The sequence below is a fragment of the Podarcis tiliguerta genome, assembly GCF_965153285.1.
Source record: "Podarcis tiliguerta genome assembly, chromosome: 4".
NCBI lineage: Eukaryota > Metazoa > Chordata > Lepidosauria > Squamata > Lacertidae > Podarcis > Podarcis tiliguerta.
The window spans coordinates 18,811,490-18,834,649 of record NC_139537.1 but is presented as its reverse complement, the minus strand read 5'-3'; the positions used below and the strand labels follow the sequence as shown (position 1 = coordinate 18,834,649).

The following is a 23,160-nucleotide window of genomic DNA, read 5'->3' as shown; positions in this document are numbered from 1 at the left end:
CACGATTTATGTTGGGGAGGGGCAGGCTTCATGTTAGGGGGGCAGAATGTCAGTTAAGTTATTTGTCTTGATTTTTTTTGGCTATGCCACCACGTTTTTATATTTATAGTACTATTTATACTATATATTTATAGTCCTCCTAGTACTCCAGGGCAGCTTACCTGTGCGTTGGACTAGATGACCCTCAGGGGTCCCTTGCAACTCTACAATTCTGTGATTCTAAGTGAAAACCTGCGAGATACAGTAATACCCAAGTATTACTTACAGTATTACGTACAGTAATAAAAAGGAGTGTGGGGGGGGGGGGTTGATATAGTAATAGTCTCCAAGTCAGAAAGGCAAAAACCTGCCTAAACAAAAAGGGGCAGTTGTTTGCTGAGATTCTTGCCCTGGAGGGAGTTGGGCTTCCGGTCCCTTCAATTCTATTATTCTCCCTGCTCATTTAATCCCAACAGCAACCCTGTTAGGTGGTTAGGCTGGGAGGCAGTGACTGGGCCAAGGTTCACCCAGTGAGCTCCATAGAGGAGTGGGGATTTGAACCCTGGTCTCTCCCAGGTCTCTCCCAGGTCTTAGTTTAAGACTAACCACTATGACACACTGGCTCTCAGGTGTGACTGTGGGTGGGCAAGATGTCCCCACCCTCATTGAGCCTCTGATATACAGAAGTGCTCCACTAAGGCAGCCTTCATCAGCCTGGAGCCCTCCAGAAGTTTTGGACTACAACTCCCATCAGCCCCTGCCAGCATGAGCGCTGGTGCTGGCTGATGGGCGCTGCAGTCCCAAGACATCTGGAGCGCGTCAAGTTGGTGAAGGCTGCCCTGAGGTACCATGGACCTAAGCCATTTCTTATTGAGGTCAGTGGTGTTTTTTGTTCCTGTGAGTTAGTGCAAGCTGATCTGTATATTATTTCCAGATGGTCAGAGTCTGAAATCAGTAGTTAGGATTTTGTGCTGTTTTCTCCCCAAGAACAGGGATTGGTAACTGGCAACCTGTGGGCTGAATTTTCCCTGGCAGCCTTCTCTTTCTCTCTACACTTCTTGAAACAGCATGGAGAAAGGGAAAGAGGAAGACCTGAGCATGTGCGAGGATGGAACGTAGAGAAGGTAGAGGGGAGGAAGATCAGTAGCATTTCAGATAGTGTGAAGAGAGGAATTGTGGAGGGGGAGGGTGGGCTTTGTGGCAAGCCGTTTTGGGGATGGGGGGGGTCTCCAGAAACCCCTTCAATGTGGTCTGCTCCAGGTGGCTAGATGTTATGGCCTGGGCAAAGATCTGATGACACTGGCAAGCCATATAAAAAAGGAGCCCTGCACTTCGTCCTGCAGAACATTGGCACTGATCCAACCCTCCCAGAACAGTTATTTTCAGATCTTAATTAAGTAGCAACTGCTTTATGTCAGCAATATTTGCTTTTAGGATCAAATGATTTTATGCTTTACAATTGCTTGGGGGATTAAAGCAGACATGGGTTACATAAAATTTTGTGTAAGTTTTCTGAAGTCCGGGCATAAAAGGGTTGGCTTTCTGGCTAATGTTTATGCTGTACACATTCCTGAATTCTTAACTCAAGACTTCATCAGTTAGTGGACAGTCTTTTCCAAGGCAGTTTGAAATTCTTCAAAACCTTTTCCTTTCTTCAACTCAGAGATGATCCATCTCAGTGCATCCTCACTGATCTTCCTAAATATCATATTTTTCATTGGGGCTGATACTGTGTTTGGTAATGCCAAGCCATGTTCTGCAATGGTAAGGTTTGCAATGTATTGCCTTGATAAGATTAAGGAAATCCTGCTTTCAACATGTTTTTGCTTCGGAGGGCTATAGTGTGTCTATAGAGTGCAGTTGTATTTCTACTGAAAAGACCCTGCTGAAACTATATTAATGCAACTAACATAGTAAATGCAGTTGCTTGCCTAGTTGAAAAGATAGACTGAAGTCCCCACTAAAGTTACTGAGAGTTTTTTCATTAACATCTGTGAAGGCATGGCTTTTTATCAGGTCATTAATAAAAGTTGAACTTGGAGGCATACCTCTTCACAAATAGTAAATGGCCTTTGCAATTTTTGGATCGTCTTCTAAACACACATACTTTACTGTAAATACAAAATAACATCATTTGTTTTTATTTTACTTGTGTCATGGGGCATTCTGATCCTTTATTGCAATACATCTAGAGGTTCTCAATGGGTTTGTGTAGAAAGTTTTGAAAAACATTTTTAAGGGACGATTACATTTCAGTGTTATAATGTTTTTGCCCGTGTGTGTGTGTGTATGTGTGTAAAACCCTAAAGCTCTAGGTTACTTAACCAACATCTGGTTATGTTATTGCTATTTTGTCGAGGGTCAGTTTGTAATTGATGCTAAAATCATATACCCACTTACCAGGGAGTAAGCTCCATTTCACTTAATGTGAGTTACTTCTGCGTATACATGTATAATAAGATTGCATGTAAGGCAATTTCTTGAGCTTCATTCTCACCTCAGTTCTCTAATTACTTAACACTGTTTAAAATCTGCATACGTAGTTGGCTGCTTACAGTTCTTTGCCCTTAGTAATTGCTTTATTCTTATGATGTTGCTCCTGCCAGAAGGGGAAGATACTGTGGGAAAGAGCTGTAGCTCAGTTTGTTCATACCTTGTATACAAAAGGTCTCAAAAGGTCCCTGTCACCTCTAAGTAGCCCTGAGGGGGAAAAACAAGCCTGAAATTCTCGAGAGCTGCTGTTAGTCACTGTGTAGACCATGTGTAGGCAAACTAAGGCCCGGGGGCCGGATCTGGCCCAATCACCTTCTAAATCCAGCCCACTGACGGTCTGGGAATCAGCTTGTTTTTACATGAGTAGAATGTGTGCTTTTATTTAAAATGCATTTCTGGGTTATTTGTGGGGCATAGGAATTTGCTCTCCCCCCCCCCTTTCCGAAATATAGTCTGGCTTCCCACAAGGTCTGAGGGACAGTGGACCGGCCAACCTGCTGAAAAAGTTTGCTGACCCCTGGTGTAGACAATACTAAGCTATGTAGAACAATGGGCTAACTCAGTATAAGGCAACTTTATAGGTTTTACTCCCTAGAGTGTTTAGGATTGTGGCCTTAAAGCAATAAATAAGTATATTTTGTTGGGGCTGCAGGAGAGCTGCAAAGGATACAGTCTAATCAAAACTATGAGCTGTGCTAACAGAATATTTCTTTATATGGGGAAGGAGAGGAATTTGAAGGAAATATTTGGAAAGCGAATGGCATTTTCTTCATTGCTTCAGGAAGTTCAACAGTTCAATATTTCCATTTTTAAAACCTCTCTCTTAACTTCTCATTTTTTGCTAAAATGGGAGCATTAAAACATCAGCATTTAATTTGTAAACTGGAAGGTACTGGCCTTACAGCCCTGTGACTGAAAAGTCACACCCTGTGCTTTTAAGCTCTGTACCCTTAATTCAACATCTGAGGGTTGGTTGTGGTTTTTCTCATCATTCAGTGAGGAGGAAAAAGCCCCTTTTTTTACTTTGTCAAGGGGTACTGTATTACGCCTTGTGCTCTGTGGCTGGGTTACATATTCCTGGAAATCACTTGGGTCAAACTGGGTAATACCCAATTATATAACTGCTGCAGAGATTTGCTGGCTCTTTTCTAAGCTGATCACATATTAAATAAGCATAAATGTGACAGTACTTTAGTCAGTATATATCACCCTGAATTTGGCTTGGTAACACTGGCAGCCAGTGCGGCTTTTTGGCGCCATATGCTCCTCTACACTGCCCCACTTAACAGCCTAGATTTCACATCTTCTGAACCATCTTATTCTGAGATGAAAATGTTTGCCATCTTTTTAAATTCTTGATAATCAAGAACCTGTTTTATCTACATTCGGTACAGATCTTTCCCCCCTTCTGTTTGGTATTCCAGGGTACTTTTGCCACAACCACTGTGGAAGAGGCAGCCAGTCCAGGAACAAAAAATAAATCTTCAGAAAATCCACAGGAGAAGAAAAAATGCCATGTGCCCTGTGATTTTCAAGCTAAAGTGTTAAGAGAAGAAAAACATTACATGTGTAGTATGTACTTTTGTATTTTAGAAACTCTTTCCTTTCATTCACTGTTGCAAGCTAACTTGGGATATTGCTAAAATGAAACGATATTGAACTTATTTGTATTTCGCTCACAGTATGTTAAGTTTATTTATTAAAAATAAATATACTACTTACCTATTTTCACTATATTAAGAAATTTACATAAATGCAATTAAAATGCAACAACACTCAGCAAAGCTTCCTAAAAAGTAGATAAAAATAAGATAAAAATACATCACAAGTGTAAATCACAATTAAAACTGAGCAGAGTTCAAAACTAAAAATTTAAAACTAAAGGAAACTGTGAACATACACATTCTAAAGCATTGGTTAAAGATCATTACTATCTCCACCTCATGAGTAACCTGAGGGAAAGCATTTCAGAGGGGGGTGCTGCACTGAGAATGCCTACTTCCATGTTGTTGCTAAGTGGCAATCCACTGGTTATGGATCTTTGAACATTCTTAACCAGGCATAGGCAAACTTGGCCCTCCAGATGTTTTGGGATTACAACTCCCACCATCCCTAGCCTAACAGGACCAGTGGTCAGGGATGATGGGAGTTGGTGTCCCAAAACATCTGGAGGGCCGAGTTTGCCAATGCCTGTTCTTAACGATTGCCTTGGTCCATACTGGGACTGCTAGGTATCCTGATCCCAGGCTGTTTAGGATTTAAATATCAGTAGCAAAACCCAGAACTTGATTTGGTTGTCGATAGGCAGCTAGTGCAGCTCATTCACTCAACACAGGTGTAATATATCTAAAGCTCTGTGGGGTTGGATGAGCACAGGGTGAAACAGTTCTAAACCTAGTAGGCTGAACATTTCCACATTCGTAATATAAATACTTCATTTCCTGCTGCAACTGGTTTGTTTCAGGAATTTTCTGCATCTACAAATGCAGACGTTGATGTTAAGTGGTATGAACATGCAAAACTTGCCTTATTCCGGTTGTTGATCCACCCAGCTCAGTCTTGTCTGCTCTGACTGGCATTAGTTCTTCAGGTTATCCTGACAGATGTCTTTCTTAGCCCTGCTTAGTGCAATCCTTTGAACTGGAGATACGAGGGACTGAGGTATCATCATCTTGATGTGCCACCCCCAGCACCTTAAGACACTAAGCAATTTGATTCAAACCCACAAATCATCCAAATCCCACTTTTACAAAGAAGCCGATTTAGGGCCTAACTGCGTGTGACGCTAACGAAGTGCTGAGTAATCACGTTGGCTTAGAAAACAAAGAAACAAACATGGAGAAGCAGAGATTGTTTTCAACTTCACAATGTGCAAGGAGAGGTGGTTTGAGGTTTCTCTCCCCAGCTGTGATCTCAGTAAATGTCCTCATACCACCATTATCATTAGAAAGAGGAAAGTTCCCACTGATGTGAATGGGAGTTCCAACCTACTGTCAATCACTATGGTAGCGAGTTTGAGGAAGTCCACAGCTGGGGACGGAAGGTTTAAACCTGCCCCAGCACTGCAGTGCTGATTGCTGTTTGTCCCCTGTTCCTGGCATTTAATTAAAAAGAAACCAACAACCTGATTGCTAATCACACAGATAGTTAGCATCACAATTGTTAGCATCACATGTAGTCAGGCTTTTCCCCCGCTTGAAATATTACCACACAACGCTAATTGCTGAAGAAAGCTCTGTTATGTGTCATTGCATTATTTCAGTAACTTTTTAAATGACTGACGGTCTGTTTGCTTAAAGGGAACTTGCAGAATTCTCTAGTTGAATATGCAAGAAGTACCAAGAAGATGATACGGAACATGATGGATGATCACCAGTCTTCTCTCGATTATCTTTCCGATCAGGTATCAGTTATTATTTGCAGAATGCATTTCTTTCTGTACAGGACTAATTCTACTGAATGATCTTAATTCAGCTGAACTAAATGTCAAAATCCAGTTTACAAACACAGCGAGCGCATTTCATAAAAACAGTTTGTCTTGCAACAGGAAGTATTTGGTTATTGTTTTCTGCATTGGAAAGAAACTACTGATTTATTACAGTGCCACAAACACCATTTTGGGTAGATATGAGGGAGCCATTAAGGTCAGCAAATATACTGTTAGCTTTTTATGTAGGACCCTCCTCAGATTTATTCTGTATGAGTCAGTGAATAGGTGGGAAATGGCAGCTGTAGTCTTAAAAATATGAATTATAAACCGTGTGTATGAGCTAGCCAAAGTTAAGCATTCTTCACTCACATTGATTTTACTAGGAGATACTTAGGCACTTGTCTTCAGCTTAATTTCTAACTCCTGCTGAGCTCAGTGTTACTTCCTTCTGAGAAGTTTTTCTTAGGATTGCTCTACATAAAACATGCTTAATCGACCAAAATCAATGGGGTGTGCCACCAGATGTATATTCAGTATATTCAGTATATTTACTCAGAATTAAGCCCCATTTAGTAATTTTTCTTGGGATTGTAGAAGTACCTAATTTGGGCTGAATTACATCCCATGTTAATGTTTGTTTCAAGGTTATGAATAAAAGAAAAGAAAAGAGGCAATGCTGGGCTCCCCTGAATATTAAGAATGGTTTAAGGTTTTTCTTGTGATCACACAGGTCAATGAACTGATGAGTCGGGTTATGATTTTAAACACAGAACTATCTAGAAAACCAATTGATGTATTTCCTCATCGAGCTGTTCAGTCTCACGGTAAATACTTTTTGCTTCCTGACTTTTCCCATTTCTCTTCTTGCTCCATATCTCCTCCTGGTACGGCAGTGGTACAAATAAGAAAGATTGGGGGTGGGGGAGTGGTTTGGCATTACTGATTTTGCAAAAACAAAAGTGTTTATTGATCATTTCATTGTTGTATTCTTTTTGTAAGTTGCTTTGAGAGTTTTTTTTAATAAACAGTATATAAATTTTATGAAATAATAGCAATAATAATAATTAATCAGAAGTAATAAATTATTTTTCTTTGCCATCCATCTGATTGGATATGAAAGGGAAAGACAGAAGTCGCTCCTTGTATTCAAATACATGCCAATGTGGACTACTCAAGTCTAATACAAATGGGAAAATGCAGATTAACAGCTACATTATGCTCAAATGTGGGTAAACTAATTCTTTGGAATGGTACAATAATCTATGGGTAAAAAGACATGTTGCACTGCAATCAGGTGCAACTAATGTGTGTATGTGTGTGCATGCTTAACCATTACCTACCAGTCACTTTGCCTAGAAGCCTGCGTTCCATGTTCTTGTTTATATTCACATGGGTCCGAAACCTTGGCAGAGAGTCAAAGCCAGGGGGAGGCAGTTCAGGGGGAAAGTGACTGTCAGAGAAAAGGTTAACTCTTGTTTCCTTTTTACAAAGTTGAACCTGAACTTCCTCTGGTAATGTTGTCTGCCAGGTTTGGATTGCAGCGATATTAAAGATACCATTGGCTCTGTTACAAAAACTCCAAGCGGTCTCTACATAATCCATCCAGAAGGATCAAGTTATCCCTTTGAGGTAATACAGATTTTTCATTTTTACTGTTTGCTTAGATTGTTGTTTCCCCCCTCTTCTTATGGCTGCGTTAAAGCAGTCCCTGTCGCTTTATCAGTAGTTTTAACACTTTCCAAGCCGCCCCCAACTGCCAATATTTTAAATTTGATATGGGGGGTCAGTTTGTTCAACTGGAAGTACTGTAACTTAGAGGAGAGGAAACATAGTCACTGATATGTACTGACTGTAGCATGAAACATTGGAAAGCAGATGAGTACAATGTGGCTGATTCACTATTTTTCATAGGCATTTCAAGTACCCTTTTTTCCAAACTAAAAACTAGCAGGTGTGGTTCAACTCCCATAGGAAAGAATAGCAATGTTGGCACTAAGTATAATAATTTTTGGGTGCAATCCTAGCACGCTAGCAGTCCTCGAAGTCTTAGGCAATCGTCTTGCTTGTAATTTTCCCCAGCTAGCAAACACCCTGAGACACTACGGCTCTTGGGAAGCTTAGATGGCTGTACCATTTGAGCATCATGGTTTAGCCTGGGTGAAGGGAGAACTGCCGCTTTCCTAGAGATGAAAAGCTTACCTTGTGAGACTGACAGCTCATTAGCTATGCCAACTTGTTCTCCTTTGAGCAGTATTCCAAGGGCTCAGAGCTATCACTAGCAGTAGGTGGAAGAGCAGATATAGGGGTCCCAGGAATACCTAGGAGTAGCACACAACTACCCCAAGGAGCAGGCTTTGACTTCCTCCGATGTTCACTAACTGACATACTGAATCGTTGGGCCATGTAGTTTAGTCCTGAGTGACTACCCAGTTGGTATTGGTTCTGCAGGGATTCAGACAGGAGTCTTTCCAAGTCCTTCCTGGAGATGTGCAGGATTGAACTTTTGCATGCAAAGCAGGTGTTATTGTATGACCCTATCTCAGTTGCCCACACAACTATATATTGGGGAAGACTAGGTCTGCTTATGTGAGCAAGAAATGCATTGTGTAAACTAGTCTCTTCGAAATTGAGGGGGCTTAATTATTTAACTGTGTTTGATATAAGCTTGCTGATCTTTGACTGAATTGCAGAATAACAGTAAATGAAATACTAGTGATGTTTGTAAGAAAACGCTGAATTCATTTACAAATGCCAACAAGACAGAACACCCATTTGTCACAGTGCAAAGCTCTGTCTCTCCTTTTGTGTAGTCGACAAGAAAAATCATAAATACCAATGTGACATATTTTTTATATGACACTTTAACAGTAAAGACAAATTGGCTGCCAAGGCTGCGTTCACACCCCCAGGATGGATAAACATGTCAGTTTCGGTTTCTCATTTTTCCATTCTTAAATTTGCTTCTCCACATTTCCACATCAGTTTTTTGACCCCCCTCTGTTAGGATAATTAGCCCGGTGCTGCCAGTAAATCTTCCCTGATTGATTTACTGGCCCCTCAGTCCAGCACGCTTCCGTTGCGTGAACTCTGCTTCACTCCTACAGCAGTAAAACACCTTAGCAGAATAAGCGCAGCATACGTGTGATAAAGGCTTAAATTAAACGAAGGCAGATGCTTTCCTTAAAGTCTTTATTGCTCCGATAACATTGGCAAAAATCCATCAGAGTTCAGCTCCATTTCTGCCAGCTGCTCTCACCGAGCGAGCTGCTGACACACTGACACTTTCGCTTTCACAGCACACAAAGAACATTCCAGTCTGCTCACGTCATTTCCTGGCAGACGTCCCAGGAAATCCCTCCCCTTTAGAGCCGAGGCATAGCAGTTTACCTCATTACTGCTCCCAACACCCCCTCTTGCCTCGGATCGGAGGGTAGAATCGACCCTTGGTCGTCCCAAACCTAAACCTACGCAAAACTCTCCATGTCTCTGGAAGGAGAGTGGCTTTGTTAAGCCATCAGCTAGGTTCTTCGCAGAGGGACAATATTTCAGTGCTACTAATCCCTCTTGAACGCTTTGACACACATTCCGAAAGCGAATATCTAAATGTTTCGTCCTCGCTTTGAACTGTCCAGACTCTGCCAAACGTAGGCATGGTTGATTGTCTTCAAACACACGTATTGGTTGACAATCTACCCCACAGATTTCCTGCACTAAGCAAGCATAGAACTCCAGCTCTGTGCATATCTCTGAAAGAGCACTGAACTCAGCCTCAGTGGATGAGAGCGCTATAAGACTCTGCTTCTTGGATCTCCATCCAACTACTGAGTTCCCAAACTTAACCACTAGACCAGACACAGATTTGCGGTCCTTCAAATTAGCCCAATCAGCATCCACATGGCCGACTAGCTTGGCTTCTCCCTGTGCTGGCAACCTAAGACAAAGGTCTTTTGTTTCCTGCAGATATCTCAGAACTCTCTTCATGCCATTCCAGGCATGCACACTAGGGTTTGATGCTTCCCTGCTGAGCAGATTGACAGCAAAAGCAATATCAGGCCTGCTCCACTGGGACAAGTACAACAAACTCCCTAGGGCTGACTGAAACACTTCAGGATTCTCAAACACAGCACTGTCTCCTTGCTGGCTGTCTTTCACAAAATTAGTCTCCATTGGACTCCTGACTCCTGCACAATCACTCATTCTCATTTTCTGCAGCAATTGCTCAATTTTACCTCTCTGACTGAGCAAGAAACTTCCATCTTGTGTGCGTTCAACATTGACACCAAGATAAGTTTTGACAGCACCGAGCTGTTTCAACTTGAAACGTTTCCCTAGGTCTTTGGCAAACTTTTCTGCCTGTTCATCCGTCTCCGCAAAAAACAAAAGGTCGTCAATGAAAACTAACACCTGTTCCTGTTTCTCACCAGACCCTTTCAGGTAAAGACAACTATCAGCAACACTTTTTCTGAAACCTAACTCTTCCAAGGCTTCATTCAGGCACATGTTCCAGTTTCTGGCAGATTGACGCAAACCGTAGATAGATTTGTGCAACCTCCACACAACATCCTGCCTCTTGGTCTCAAACCCTGGAGGAGGCTTCATGTACAGCTCCTCCTGGAGATCTGAGTTTAGGTAGGCAACATCCACATCAAAGTGGTTTACCTTCCAGCCTCTCTGTGCCGCACAAGCTAAAAGCGTTCTCAGAGTCTCTGCACGTGATGTCGGCGAATACACTTCCGTGAAGTGTATTCCCTTCTTCTGAGAAAATCCACGTGCAACTAATCTCGCTCTATACTGCGGCTGTCCAGTCTCTGTGGGTTTCAAACGGTAAACCCACCTGCAACCTACTGCCTGTTTGCCTGGTGGCAGTTCAGTGAGTGAAAACACACCTAGATCCTTCATGGACTTCAACTCTTTGTCCATTGCCTTGTGCCACTCAGCTGCTTCTTCCTCAGGTAAACTCTGAATATCCTCAAAGGACTCAGGTTCACATCTAGCTGAACCTACCCAGACACCTGAAGCCTCATACCGATCAGGAGGTCTCCTTGTCCTCGCTGATCTCCTCAGTGTGACTCTTGGTGACACTGCTTCTTCTTCCTCAACCTCAGCATCTTCCCCCTCTGACCTGCTGCGCCTTTTGGGCCTCACAGCTGGCTCAACGGGCGAAGAAGGCTCACTCTTTGGTTCAAGCTTGACTCTTGTCAGAGGAGGTGTTCTAGGTTCCCCTCCCTGAGGGAGTCTAAGTTGTCCCTGTCTTGGACTTTGTTGCTCTGGACCTTGGTCCCTTGCAACCACTTCATCATCCTCCTCTTCAACGTCTGAGTCATAGGACTGTTGCATAACCACCTCTGGGTTTGCGTGCAGACGCTCCCAGCCTGCTTGCTCACAAAACTCTGCACTATTACTCACAACCAGTCTTGACTGATCACCACTGGGGTACGCAAACCTCCAGGCCTTTGAGCCAGGTTCATACCCTACAAAGATCATTTTCTTTGCTCTTGGCTCGCCTTTTCTGCGTAGAGCCTTTGGAATAAGCACCCAGGCTTCACAACCAAACACACGGAAGTAATTCACCTTGGGCTTTTTTCCATGCAGTAAGAAATACGGTGTATTTCCCACACTAGAGTTGTACACTCTGTTCTGTGTATGTACCACATACTTCCAAGCTTCAGACCAGAACTTTTGGGGTAGCTTTGCATCCCAAAGGATTGCAGAAACTGCCTCTTGCACTGTCCTGTTTTTCCTCTCTGCCACACCATTCTGTTGCGGAGAGTAAGGAGCAGTGAGTCTGTGGCTAATCCCCTGTTCCCTGAAAAAGTCTTGCAGAGCGGATCCAGTGAATTCCGAGCCTCTATCACTCTGAAAGGCCTTAACTTTGGCGGAATATGTCACTTCTACAGCTGTGATCCAATCTCTGATCATTTTTGCTGCCTCAGCTTTGGTTCTCAAAGCAAAGGTCCAAGAATTTCTCGAAAAATCATCAACCAGAATCAAAGAAAACTTTGACTTCCCCAAAGATTCCACCGCCATTGGCCCACACAAATCTGCATGAATTAACTCAAAAGGTTGTGTGGTGCGTCTCTCTGATTTCGGATAGGAGCAAGTTACAATCTTAGATTGCTTACATGCATTGCAATCTAAAAACTTGTCACAACTCTTAAAGTCACACCCTTCAGTTAAACTTGGTGCTTTTCTAAGAAATGCCCACCCCAAATGAGCAAAGCGTCTATGCCAAATATGAGCACAACCATTGTGGGGCGCTACATTCACACATTGCCCCTTGGCATCTTCTGCGTCTTCTTCTCCTGTGGACAAAGACAGGTTAACAGTAAACAAATTGTCTTTGGCATGCACTGTATAGACATGGTTGCCATCCTTGTAGAATTCGCACTTGTCACCTGCAAAAGAAACTTGAAAGCCCTCTGTTAGCAAATCATGTACACTTAACAGACAATTGGTCAAACCAGGCACTGCAAAAGCCTTAACTTCATGCTTAAGAAAAGGACAGTAAAACAATCCAGTCTCAGTCAACTTAGTTCTCGAACCATCCGCCACGACACAAAACTTGTCAGTCTCCACCCTCTTGCGATCCCGCAAGAGATTAGGCGACGGTACGAGGGTGTGGGTCGCTCCACTGTCAATGATGATTTCTAGAGGATTGTTGTGTTCACATTTCTGGGTCGCCATAGCAAAAACCCCCCTCTCACTGCCCACTTGGCTGGGGCCTGTGTTGACTTTCTTCACTGCAGCCATTGTTGCAACTCTCTCAGTTGCCATGGAGACTGGACTTCTCTCACGCAAGTCCATGGCCCTTATCTGTCCTTTCGCCAGATGTCCGACCTTGAAGGCTTTCTCTGTAGACGGCTTCCCACGGGAAGATTTCTGTGCTCCATCACGTAAACAGCTTATGGTAGTAGCCTTTGGAGAAAGAGGCTTCTCTGCGCTGTTGCTTTCCTCTGCCCCCCCACTCTTAGCACCCCTGGGGCTCCCAGGTCGATAACCTGCACCCCCTCTGGTGGGTCTGGTGGGTCTGGGGTTCTCCAAGCTTGGCCCCTCTCCAGGCCTCTCAGACAGACTCATCTCAGCATCAAAGCAGCTCTCTGCAGCAACCACAGCAGCTCTACAGCCCCCCTCTCTTGGGAGCTTCTCCCAGCTGCTCTCAGCTGGGCTCTCAGCGCCATCTTGGCTCTCTGCCCCTTCTGGCATCGCAGCGGCCACGTCTTGGCTTAGGCCTCCCACTCCTGCTTCACAAGCTTCTTGGAGTGCTCGCCACGCTGCACTAGGCCTTCTAGCCTCTTGTACTAGGGGTAACAGGTGTACGTCCACGTTTTCTGCTAGAAACGCTAGCACACGCTGCTCTGCTTCTTTCTGCACCTCTGTGCTCTCAGCTGCCTTCAGGGGTTTCTGGACAACACCCCACAAATCTGCCCCCACTAGGGAAAGCTCCACATGAAAGCTCCACGCCAGCCACGTGCTGGGGGTAAGCTTCTGACATGCTAAAGGCTCACAGCCAAAACTGTGCTTCAGAGCCATCTTCTGCCCTTCTCAGCCCCTTTCTACTCACTCAGTCTCTCAAAGGGGATAGTAAAGTTTTCTGAAGCTGCCTGAGCCATGGCCCTTCCCTTCTGTCGGCTTATACTCACTCAGCCAAAACCGGGAGTCTGTGTGGCTGTTGGCTCCTTGCGTCTGAGTCTCTCCGCAGTGCCTTTGAAGATCTGACACGCGATCTCAGCCCTCCGCAGCTTCAAAGCCTTTTTCCACACGTGCTGAAGTCCATAACCTTTGTTAGGATAATTAGCCCGGTGCTGCCAGTAAATCTTCCCTGATTGATTTACTGGCCCCTCAGTCCAGCACGCTTCCGTTGCGTGAACTCTGCTTCACTCCTACAGCAGTAAAACACCTTAGCAGAATAAGCGCAGCATACGTGTGATAAAGGCTTAAATTAAACGAAGGCAGATGCTTTCCTTAAAGTCTTTATTGCTCCGATAACATTGGCAAAAATCCATCAGAGTTCAGCTCCATTTCTGCCAGCTGCTCTCACCGAGCGAGCTGCTGACACACTGACACTTTCGCTTTCACAGCACACAAAGAACATTCCAGTCTGCTCACGTCATTTCCTGGCAGACGTCCCAGGAAATCCCTCCCCTTTAGAGCCGAGGCATAGCAGTTTACCTCATTACTGCTCCCAACACCCTCCCCCCAAAAAAGTTCTCATGGAAATTCATCAGCATTTTAGTGTGGATTTCTGCTGATATGCACATTTTTATCTGCAGCTTTGCCTAACACACACATTTTTGCAAAGCAATTCCCCTTAATATGTGTTTTGTTTTCACTTATATATGCATTTATATGCACATATGAATTTTTGTACAGATTATTTGGCAGGAGAACTACATTGCAAAATTCTAAGATGTGCAGATTTTGAAGGATAACCGTGTTTCACTTCTCATAGTGTTTTGGAAAGTGCGAATTAACAGAATCGAATTTCTCCTCAACCCCTATGGGAGAGAGAGAAAAGGGTTTAACATGGGGCTTTGCTTCTTAGCTGCACTATGATTTTGAAAACCAAGAATGCAGTCACAGCAGTGCACAGAATACTGTTCCAGAGATCTGAACTGACCTGCCAAACAAACGCTCCCTCTTGGGATCAGTCTTTGGATTGTTGCTTTTGCCAGATCAGCCTTGTGTGACTAATAAAGACTTAAGAAAATGTGCTTTTCATTGTGCACTCCAGATCTTTAATCGGAGGACTGTGTAGTGAAAACACAAGGAATAAAAGGTGGGCAAGTGTTTACAGGCTAAAGGAGTACTTGCAAAGTTACAGCTATTATACAGAACTCACAATTAACTGAACTTTTCAAAGGTCTCTTTACAGAAACTCTAGCTAACTTCTCATTGGTATAAACGTGGCACTATAAAGGGCAGGTTGGAAAGAAAGTCCTGCCACAAGAACGGAGGTGGTCTCTTTCCCTTGGCCATTGTAGTGGCAGTGTCACAATCGGGTATGGAAGGTTCTGTCAATTCTGGTTCTCTCAGTTTCTCATTTTTCCCAATCTTAAATCCAGCTTTTTAGTGTGAATTTCTCCTAACATTTATATTCAGTATTGACTAATGTACACATTTTTGCAAGCAATGTATTTTAGTATGTTATTTTCAGTGATATTCTATTATTTGTTGAATTTATATACCGCCCTATACCCAGAGGTCTCAGGGTGGTTCACGGAATAAAATCAAAATATAAAACCACAAAATACATAATCAAAATAAAAACAACAACCCAATACCCCCCCAAAGCTCATTTTAAAAGAGCATAGGATATCAATCAAATGCACACTATAGTTAAAATATCCATATATATTTTTTGTTCACATTGCTTGGTTGAATTGCAAAAATCAGGTAAGGGCAAATTTTGAATGATAGCTGTGTTTTGATTGACATATTATTCCAGAAAGTGCAAATTTGGTAGATTTGGGTTTAAATGCATACTGAATCAAATTTCTCCTCCATCCCTAGTCACAACCAATCTAAAGCTTTTTGAAGCAGATACTAAGATAGTCCTCTAGGAGCTTTGGGGGGGGGGGCAGAGTTCTTCTCTCACAACTGCATCCTAGGGCAAATTATGGTGCCCTGATGTTGGTGATGTTGCCATTGTGGGTGTCCTGGAAGCAAGCAAGGTGGGGAGAAGCGGGGAGCTCATCCCCACACCTCTTGCTTTGCCACCTAGGCTGTAGTCAGGACATATTGAGTGAGCAACGGGTTGTCAAACCAGTCTTTGTTGTTGTTGTTTAGTCATTTAGTCGTGTCCGACTCTTCGTGACCCCATGGACCAGAGCATGCCAGGCACTTCTGTCCTCCACTGTGTCCCACAGTTTGATCAAACTCATGCTGGTAGCTTCAAGAACACCATCCAACCATCTCATCCTCTGTCGTCCCCTTCTCCTTGTGCCCTCCATCTTTCCCAACATTAGGGTCTTTTCCAGGGAGTCTTCTCTTCTCATGAGGTGGCCAAAGTATTGGAGCCTCAGCTTCAGGATCTGTCCTTCCAGTGAGCACTCAGGGCTGATTTCCTTAAGAATGGATACGTTTGATCTTCTTGCAGTCCATGGGACTCTCAAGAGTCTCCTCCAGCACCATAATTCAAAAGCATCAATTCTACTCCCTCCCAACTTTGTAGGTGTGTTTCACTTAAGAAACAAAAGTAGACAGAACAACAAATGTAAATTTTACTTTGGTACAGTAGACTAGTTTTACACACACACATATATACATACACATATCTTTATCTTCCACCCAGGGAAGCAAGAGGCAGTATTGGACTACAAGGACACATTACAGCCAGGAAAAACATTCAAGGAGGGTGTGAACAGAGATGATAAAGGGCATGGCCTGGGAAGAGCGGGTGTGGGTAAGGAGAGGGTTTAGTCTAAGAGGAGTCCCACATCTGGCCCCCAGGCTTGGTTCCTCACCCCCCAATTCAGTCTAACATTGTGGCCTGAAAAGAAAATGCTTAACATTGACAGTATCATTCCCATGGTGTTTTGTTTTTTTAAATCCTTACTCCAATTTTGTGCTTGCAGGAGTTAAATATATAAATCATGAAATAGTTTAGCATGCACTGGAGGATACTTTTGAAATAACTAAGATAATTAACTTCCATATTTCCTTTTTAAAAAAAATAAAAACCTTTCCAGTGTTTAGGAATGACTGCCAATGTCTACAGAAGTTGAAGTCATCAAATAAGTAAAAATGTTTGCTTATGACACTGGCCAGAGATCAAGAACTAATGGAAAAACATGGTTATAGGATGTGTAGCAACTAAGGAGGAGGTTAAAACTGAAAATCAAATTAGGATTTTGAATTTCGGAGGGGGCCAGATGAAGACACTTCAGAACAGAGAAGGGAGAGGTGCAGAAAAGTCTGACGGCTCACTCTTGAATAGAAGTTAAATTGCAAAAAAGGAAAAGCAGTTGCCTGCTAGAGGCCATTCACATGGAAAGCACACCTAATTCAATTGGAAACAGCATACACAAATGGGTGCCACATGTATGTCCCTCATTTCTGGTTGGTCTAGTTATCAGGACTGTGTACCTTTGCAAAAGCTGATATCCACCCACTAAGCTGTTTGGGAGAGGGCTGGATTCGGTCCAAACATCTCTCTCTTTCTCTTTCTCTCACACACTGTTAAAATACCCTTGCTCCATTTATATATATAGCAATGTTATCGACAGAGGACATCTAAAAAAGAAAATAAAGAAATTAGCTTTGAATCTATACACTCATTGACTAATAATTTGACTCTAGGACCCAGGTATGCATGCCAAAGGTGCAATCCCTGCAAGCTTCAGAAAAACTATTTTCTTTCATACATATACATATACATATACATACATACATATAAATACATGTGTGTGTCCTGTGTTGATAACATTGCTGCACCTAGCTTGAAGAAATTATTTCCAAGAATTTTTCCAAGACCTCTTTAAAGGGAAGGGAAAATGAGAAGAATTAGTGAACTCACTGTGAAAAACTGAAAGCCAATCTTTGTAGAAATCCACATTGTGTACAAATGTTAGTGTTTGCTTAATTTGGTCGGGGGTGTGTGTGCGGTGGGAATTTGCCAGCTTCTTTACAAAAAGATTTCACCACCATCACTTATATACATTTCAGGTATTGTGTGAGATGGATTTTCGAGGAGGGGGATGGACAGTGATCCAGAAGAGAACTGAGGGGCTTGTTGAATTTCAAAGGACATGGTCTGACTATTTGACTGGATTTGGTGACCTTGAAGGTAGCAATTTGTTATTTGTTAGGACTTTTTTCTGGTTACTCCAGCCCAGCTAGGGACATACAAATTTGGTGCGTCCATGTTTGTTTTTGTCATTATATTTATATCCCTCCCTTTCCTCCAAGGAGCTCAAGGTGACACACATGGTTGTCCCCTTCCCATTTTATCCTTTCAACAACCCTGTGAGGTAGATTCTTCTTATTAGGTCTTATCCAGCCTGTCCCTCCCATCAGTGTGTAGCTCTAGGGAGTTCCTACAGCCTTCCCCGACAATTTATAGTGACTCATGTCTTGGAGACATTGAGCACACATCCAGAGTCCAACAGAGATAAAACGCAGTCAGAGCTAGGCTGGGGTTGTGAGCACGAAGCTCCTTTATTAAGCATAAGGCAGAACCAAAGAAAACATGTCTCCTCTCTCTCATCTTCCTCAGAGAGGAGTCAGAAATGAAAGCAACAGCAAATGGAAACAGAGTACAGTAAACACCCACTCCCGTGATTCCAACAGTCGGTGCTGGAATGCGTAACACAGACATGCGATGAACCAATCCTACACAATATCTGCACAGTGAGAGGAATAGAAACCCAACACGTCTGAGAGTTAATAAGAGTGGAGGTCCTGAGCTGTATACCTGTGGGAAGTGGGGTATAATTTATAATGGGCGGGAGCCAGGGCTCCGACAGGAACGCCTGCCATATCACCTGGAAAATCCCCCCCCCCCCAAGCTGCTTGGAAACTCAATGGATCCATTGGCCTCCAAGGGCAGAGTATCCTAATGGAACCATATCAAGCACAATACACTGATATTTACCACTGCGTGTACTGAGCATTTCCTACTTCCGGGGTGACTGAGGGAGCAGATTGTTGTTCAGCTGAACCTATAAGTGAAGTTTCAGATCATTGTTTTGTTATGGTAGAAAAACTAAATAGATCAGATTGATTATGTAGCTAGTTTAATTCTATCAATATATAATTGTTTTTTAATTATTGTTGTAATAATAGTTTTTTCTATGTTTTTAATGGTTCCCATTTTTATCAGTAAGCTGCCTTGTGTGTGTGTGTCAGAGGAAAAAGCCAGGGTATAAATCAATAATTAGACATAGCTTCCTTTAACTGGTTCAGGATTAATAGCAAACAGATTGAAGGTGTTTGTGGGGGGGGGGGAGGGATAAATCTTCACTTCTGTTCTTTTAGAGTTTTATTTTAATTCTGTTTACAGGGGAATTTTGGCTCGGCCTCCGAAATATTTTCCACATAGCAAACCAGAAAACAGCCAGCTTCATGCTTTATGTGGGCTTGGAGGCTGAAGATGACACGTATGCATACGCATCGTATGACAGTTTTTGGTTAGAGGATGAAGCGTGCTCTTTTAAAATACATTTAGGACGTTACTCTGGAAATGCCGGTAAGACTCAGACGGGAACAGCAGTCTAGCTTTAAAATGATAGGCTCTGCAAATGTGAAAATAGGGTGGCAAGTCAACAAATATAGACAATAAACTATAGAACATCTGCCAGGAGCTCCTGTGTCTTGGCTGGAGCAAGTATCATGATTTCAGAGGCATATTTTCCAAGCTCTGAGATCACCGACGTTGTCATGGCCAAGGTACTCAGCTCCCATATTACACGTTATGGCTGCTTATGTGAACTGCCTTGGGAACCTTTTGCTGAGAGATGGTGTGTAAATCTGTAAAGGGAGTAATTTAATCGACACTGGAGACACTGGAAGGGATTGCATGAGAACCCCCACACAGTTTACTGTATGTCTTTCTAGTAATGTAAGACTACATGTGTATATACACAATTGTGAGCATCCATAATGTAGGACAGCCTTTGCCAACCTGACGTTATCCAGATGTTTTGGACTACAGCTTTCATCATTCCTGCTGATCATTGGCCACGTGGCTGGGGCTGATGGGAGTTAGCATTTATAGGGTGCCAGGTTGTGGAAAGCTAATATAGGCCAAGAATTGGGGCAAGCTGTGTTGCAAGCAGTTGCTAAAACTAGGATTCAGCCACCATTACTAATCCCTTGTTTGTTTCTTAGAGGAAAAGATAACTGAAATTTTACTGATAGCCCAGAGCCAAGGTCGTAAGGCAATGTATTAGGCTAGCTATTTCAGAATAATCTAAGTCAAAACCTTACACACAGTTTGGTTAAGAGGCAGAATGATTTCAAGGCAAGTGAAGAGTTTACTTAAAGTCTTCATTAAAGACTCTACTGATGATGTTTTTTGGCCAGTCTAGAAGCCATAGGTGTTGCTGGGAGACTAGAGCAAACAAGACGAGGCAGTCAAAGTCAAGCTGTGTATATTTTGATACTTAGCCACAGAAAGCCAGCTCATACTACAAGGGTAGTATATGAATTCTGGAAGAAGTTCTTGCTTAGGCTGTGGGAGTCCTCCAGTAGAAGAGTATTAGGTAGATGTTTCATAGGCACGAAGAGCTTTTCAGTGACATCACACATACTTCGCTCACAGCAGAAGTAAAAGTCAGTGTTAGATAATTCAACAGGCCACAGAAAAGAAAGTTGCCCCTATAAATCTGCTTCCAGATATTGCTGCTAGGAGCAATTCATGAATGAAGCACTTCCTATTGTGTCTATTTAAGTGTAATATAGATTAGCAGAGACTGTTTCCCATCCTCTGCCTGAATCTGTGACGTGCAGAAGAAGTGCAGGAGAATGACAATTTATGTAGGAGCATAACTCAAGATCATCATAAGAGTGTTCTGGACTGGGCCAATGGCCCATCTAGTCCAGCATCCTGCTCTCACAATGGCCAACCAGATGCCTAGGGGAAGCCCATAAGCAGGATCTGAGCGCAACAGCACTCTGCCCACCTGCAGTTTCCAGCAATTGGTATTCAGAAGCATTACTGCCTTCATGGTTGCTAGCTAATAAGTATGTAGGGCCCAAGTTAGTCAGGACCTGCACTGTTAAATGCTTAATTCAGATGTGTTTAATTACTTTCCCCTATTTTTTTGTTCCTATAATTTAGGTGATGCATTTCGGGGATACAGAAAACAAGACAACCAGAACACGTTACCTTTTAGTACATTTGATATGGACAATGATGGCTGCAATCCAGCCTGCTCTCTCCAGGAGCAGCCCGTGAAGAGCTGCAGTAACTTTAGTGAGAAAACAGGCTGGTGGTTCAGCCAGTGCGGTCTTGCAAATCTCAATGGTGTTCACCGGGTCACAAGGAGGATGCTGGCAACGGGGATTCGGTGGGAAACCTGGACAGTGAATGACAAACCAGTCAAAATTAGATCGGTTTCAATGAAAATCAGAAGAACATATTTCAAATAACGGAACAATGCACGACTTTCTGAAATTAGGCAGTCTGGTAGCTCATTTCAGACTGTAGCAGGCAAAGTTTTAGTTTAGCAGTCCATTTCTAGAAATGTTAGAGGCATTTTGCACACCTTACTTTGCAACAGCACTTTCCAGCACAACATAATTATTATCCCACTATATTGCAGCTTCATTTCTAATATTTTCACTAAATACCTGGATGCCATTATTGGCTTAATCGCAATGCCTTAAGCATCGATCTCTACAATTCCAGCTTGGTCGGCGTTGCCAATTGAGCCTTCTTTATCTTTAAAATGAGTCAACATAACTTAACATCTGGGATGTCATCCTAAGGGAAAAAGTTTGGAAGAAAGGGGGAAGCAGAAGGAGAGCACCTGCTTTGCATGCAGAAGGTCCCCTGTTCAATCCTTGCCATCTCAGGTGGGACTGGAAAAGCCTCTCTGCCTGAAACCCTGGAGAGCTACTGCCAGGAAGTTTAGACAGTACTGAACGGCATGGACCAGTGCCCTGACTGGGTTATAATGCAGCTTCCTGTGGTCTTGGTCTATCCAAACCTGACTGCTTGCATTTGGGGATCTGATTTGGAAGGGAATCTTACCCACTGAAGAGTGATATGTGCCTGTTTTCCTCAGGCAGTGAGGCAACAGGGAGAATGAGGTGTGAGTTGGGAAGAAGCCGCTTTTCTTCTGAGATGGCATATCAGTTACATGCATATTTATTCACAGAAAAGAAATCTGTTTGCTGGTACCACACTTGTTTTACCATTGTGCCAGATAGACTCAGATAATAGGAAATGTGCCTTAATTGGCCCCTTTGGGGCTAATTTCAGCCCCGGGAAAGGAAACCAATAAGGCTATTTCTTCTGGAAAGAAAATAAAAAGAATAAAAAGGAATCACTTAAGGGATGGTGGAGGGTATTTTTTTATTGTGCATCATAAAATTTCCTTTGCAAAGATTTCTGAAGCACTTACTTTTCAAAGATATACGGCTAAAATGGGCACACTTTTTCTGGGTATTGACAGAACATGAATATTAGTTCATTGTTTAAAATGATCAGATACTCGCTTATATCCATAAAATTATGTCTCTTCCAAAAGGTACCACCAATTTGTTTAGGATTTTTGCCCCTGAGATATATGAATAAAACAGATGGTGGTTTTTAAAAAATAATAATAATTGAAGTTAGGAGCACTGATAGGGTTCATACACAGTGCTAAGCCACCACGCTGTTATTTTATACAATTATGCAAAATGATAGGGCTTGCTTTTCACATCATTATTTTCTGAAGTATAAAACAACTTGCTGTGGTTTGATTGAATGTTTTCCAGCAGGAAGTCATATTAACATTGTTCCCAATGTCTTTCTTTAAAAAAATTAATGGTTTTTTGTGTTTGAAACTTCTGTTTTATGAAAATCTTAACAATAATAATAAAGTAATATAGCATATGTTCCTGTTTCTTCTCTTCCCCCACTCTCTGGGCAGTGTTGAGTCACATAACCCACATTCGAGCAAAAATTTGTGGGGAAATTTCTCTGTGGGTATGGGGTGTTAACAGAGGGGTAGTACCTCTGGTGGGGAACACATTGTGCTCCTTCAGGGGTAGCTTGTCCACCCTTGCTTCCCATCCTGCCACTCAGCTCTCACCTGTGGCTCTTAGAAGCTGTCAGCATGAGACAGTGGACACACCCTCTGAAATGGCTTTGGCTGGCCGGCTAAACCAGGTGAGGGTAGCAGATGGGTCTCAAACCCTCCATGAGTTAGGGACTTCCCCTGCATGCAAAGACAGGTGAATTGAGCGGACATAACCAATAGTGGGTCCAGTGGTCAAGAAGGCAGTTTCTGCACATTCTGTAGAGAGAAATGAGAGGCAGATGGGGCTCATCAACCTGGGAAGGTATCCCATCTAGAAGGAAAACTCTGATTCTCAACCTCTGCTGCCTTGTGGGATATATCTTCCGGAGAAGAAAAGGCTATGGGGTAAATATGTACCCTCTGCCTTGCTGGACATCTTTGGGAGAAGAAAAGGCTAAGGAGTAAACCCTACACAATTCCAGAGTGCAGTCCCTGACAATCAGTGGCGTAGCGTGGGTTGTCAGCACCCGGGGCAAGGCAAGTAATTTGCGCCCCCTAACCCGTGGATTTGCGCCCCCTAACCCTAAC

The 23,160-nt window shown here is 42.9% G+C and overlaps 1 protein-coding gene across 2 annotated transcripts; it reads left to right on the top strand.

The window, feature by feature from the left end:
- Positions 1–301: 301 nt before the first annotated feature.
- Positions 302–22,445, top strand: ANGPTL5 (angiopoietin like 5). 2 transcript variants are annotated; one of them, XM_083436674.1, is made up of 8 exons: positions 302–854; positions 3,897–4,044; positions 5,772–5,875; positions 6,633–6,726; positions 7,431–7,531; positions 17,567–17,687; positions 18,903–19,088; positions 20,682–22,445. In XM_083436674.1, exons 1-8 carry the CDS (start codon positions 765–767, stop codon positions 20,990–20,992), a joined length of 1,155 nt encoding a protein of 384 aa, XP_083292800.1. In that variant the 5' UTR covers positions 302–764; the 3' UTR covers positions 20,993–22,445. The 2 variants fall into 2 exon arrangements, with proteins under 2 accessions (XP_083292800.1, XP_083292799.1); XM_083436673.1 differs by lacking the exon at positions 302–854 and adding an exon at positions 1,180–1,743.
- Positions 22,446–23,160: the final 715 nt, after the last annotated feature.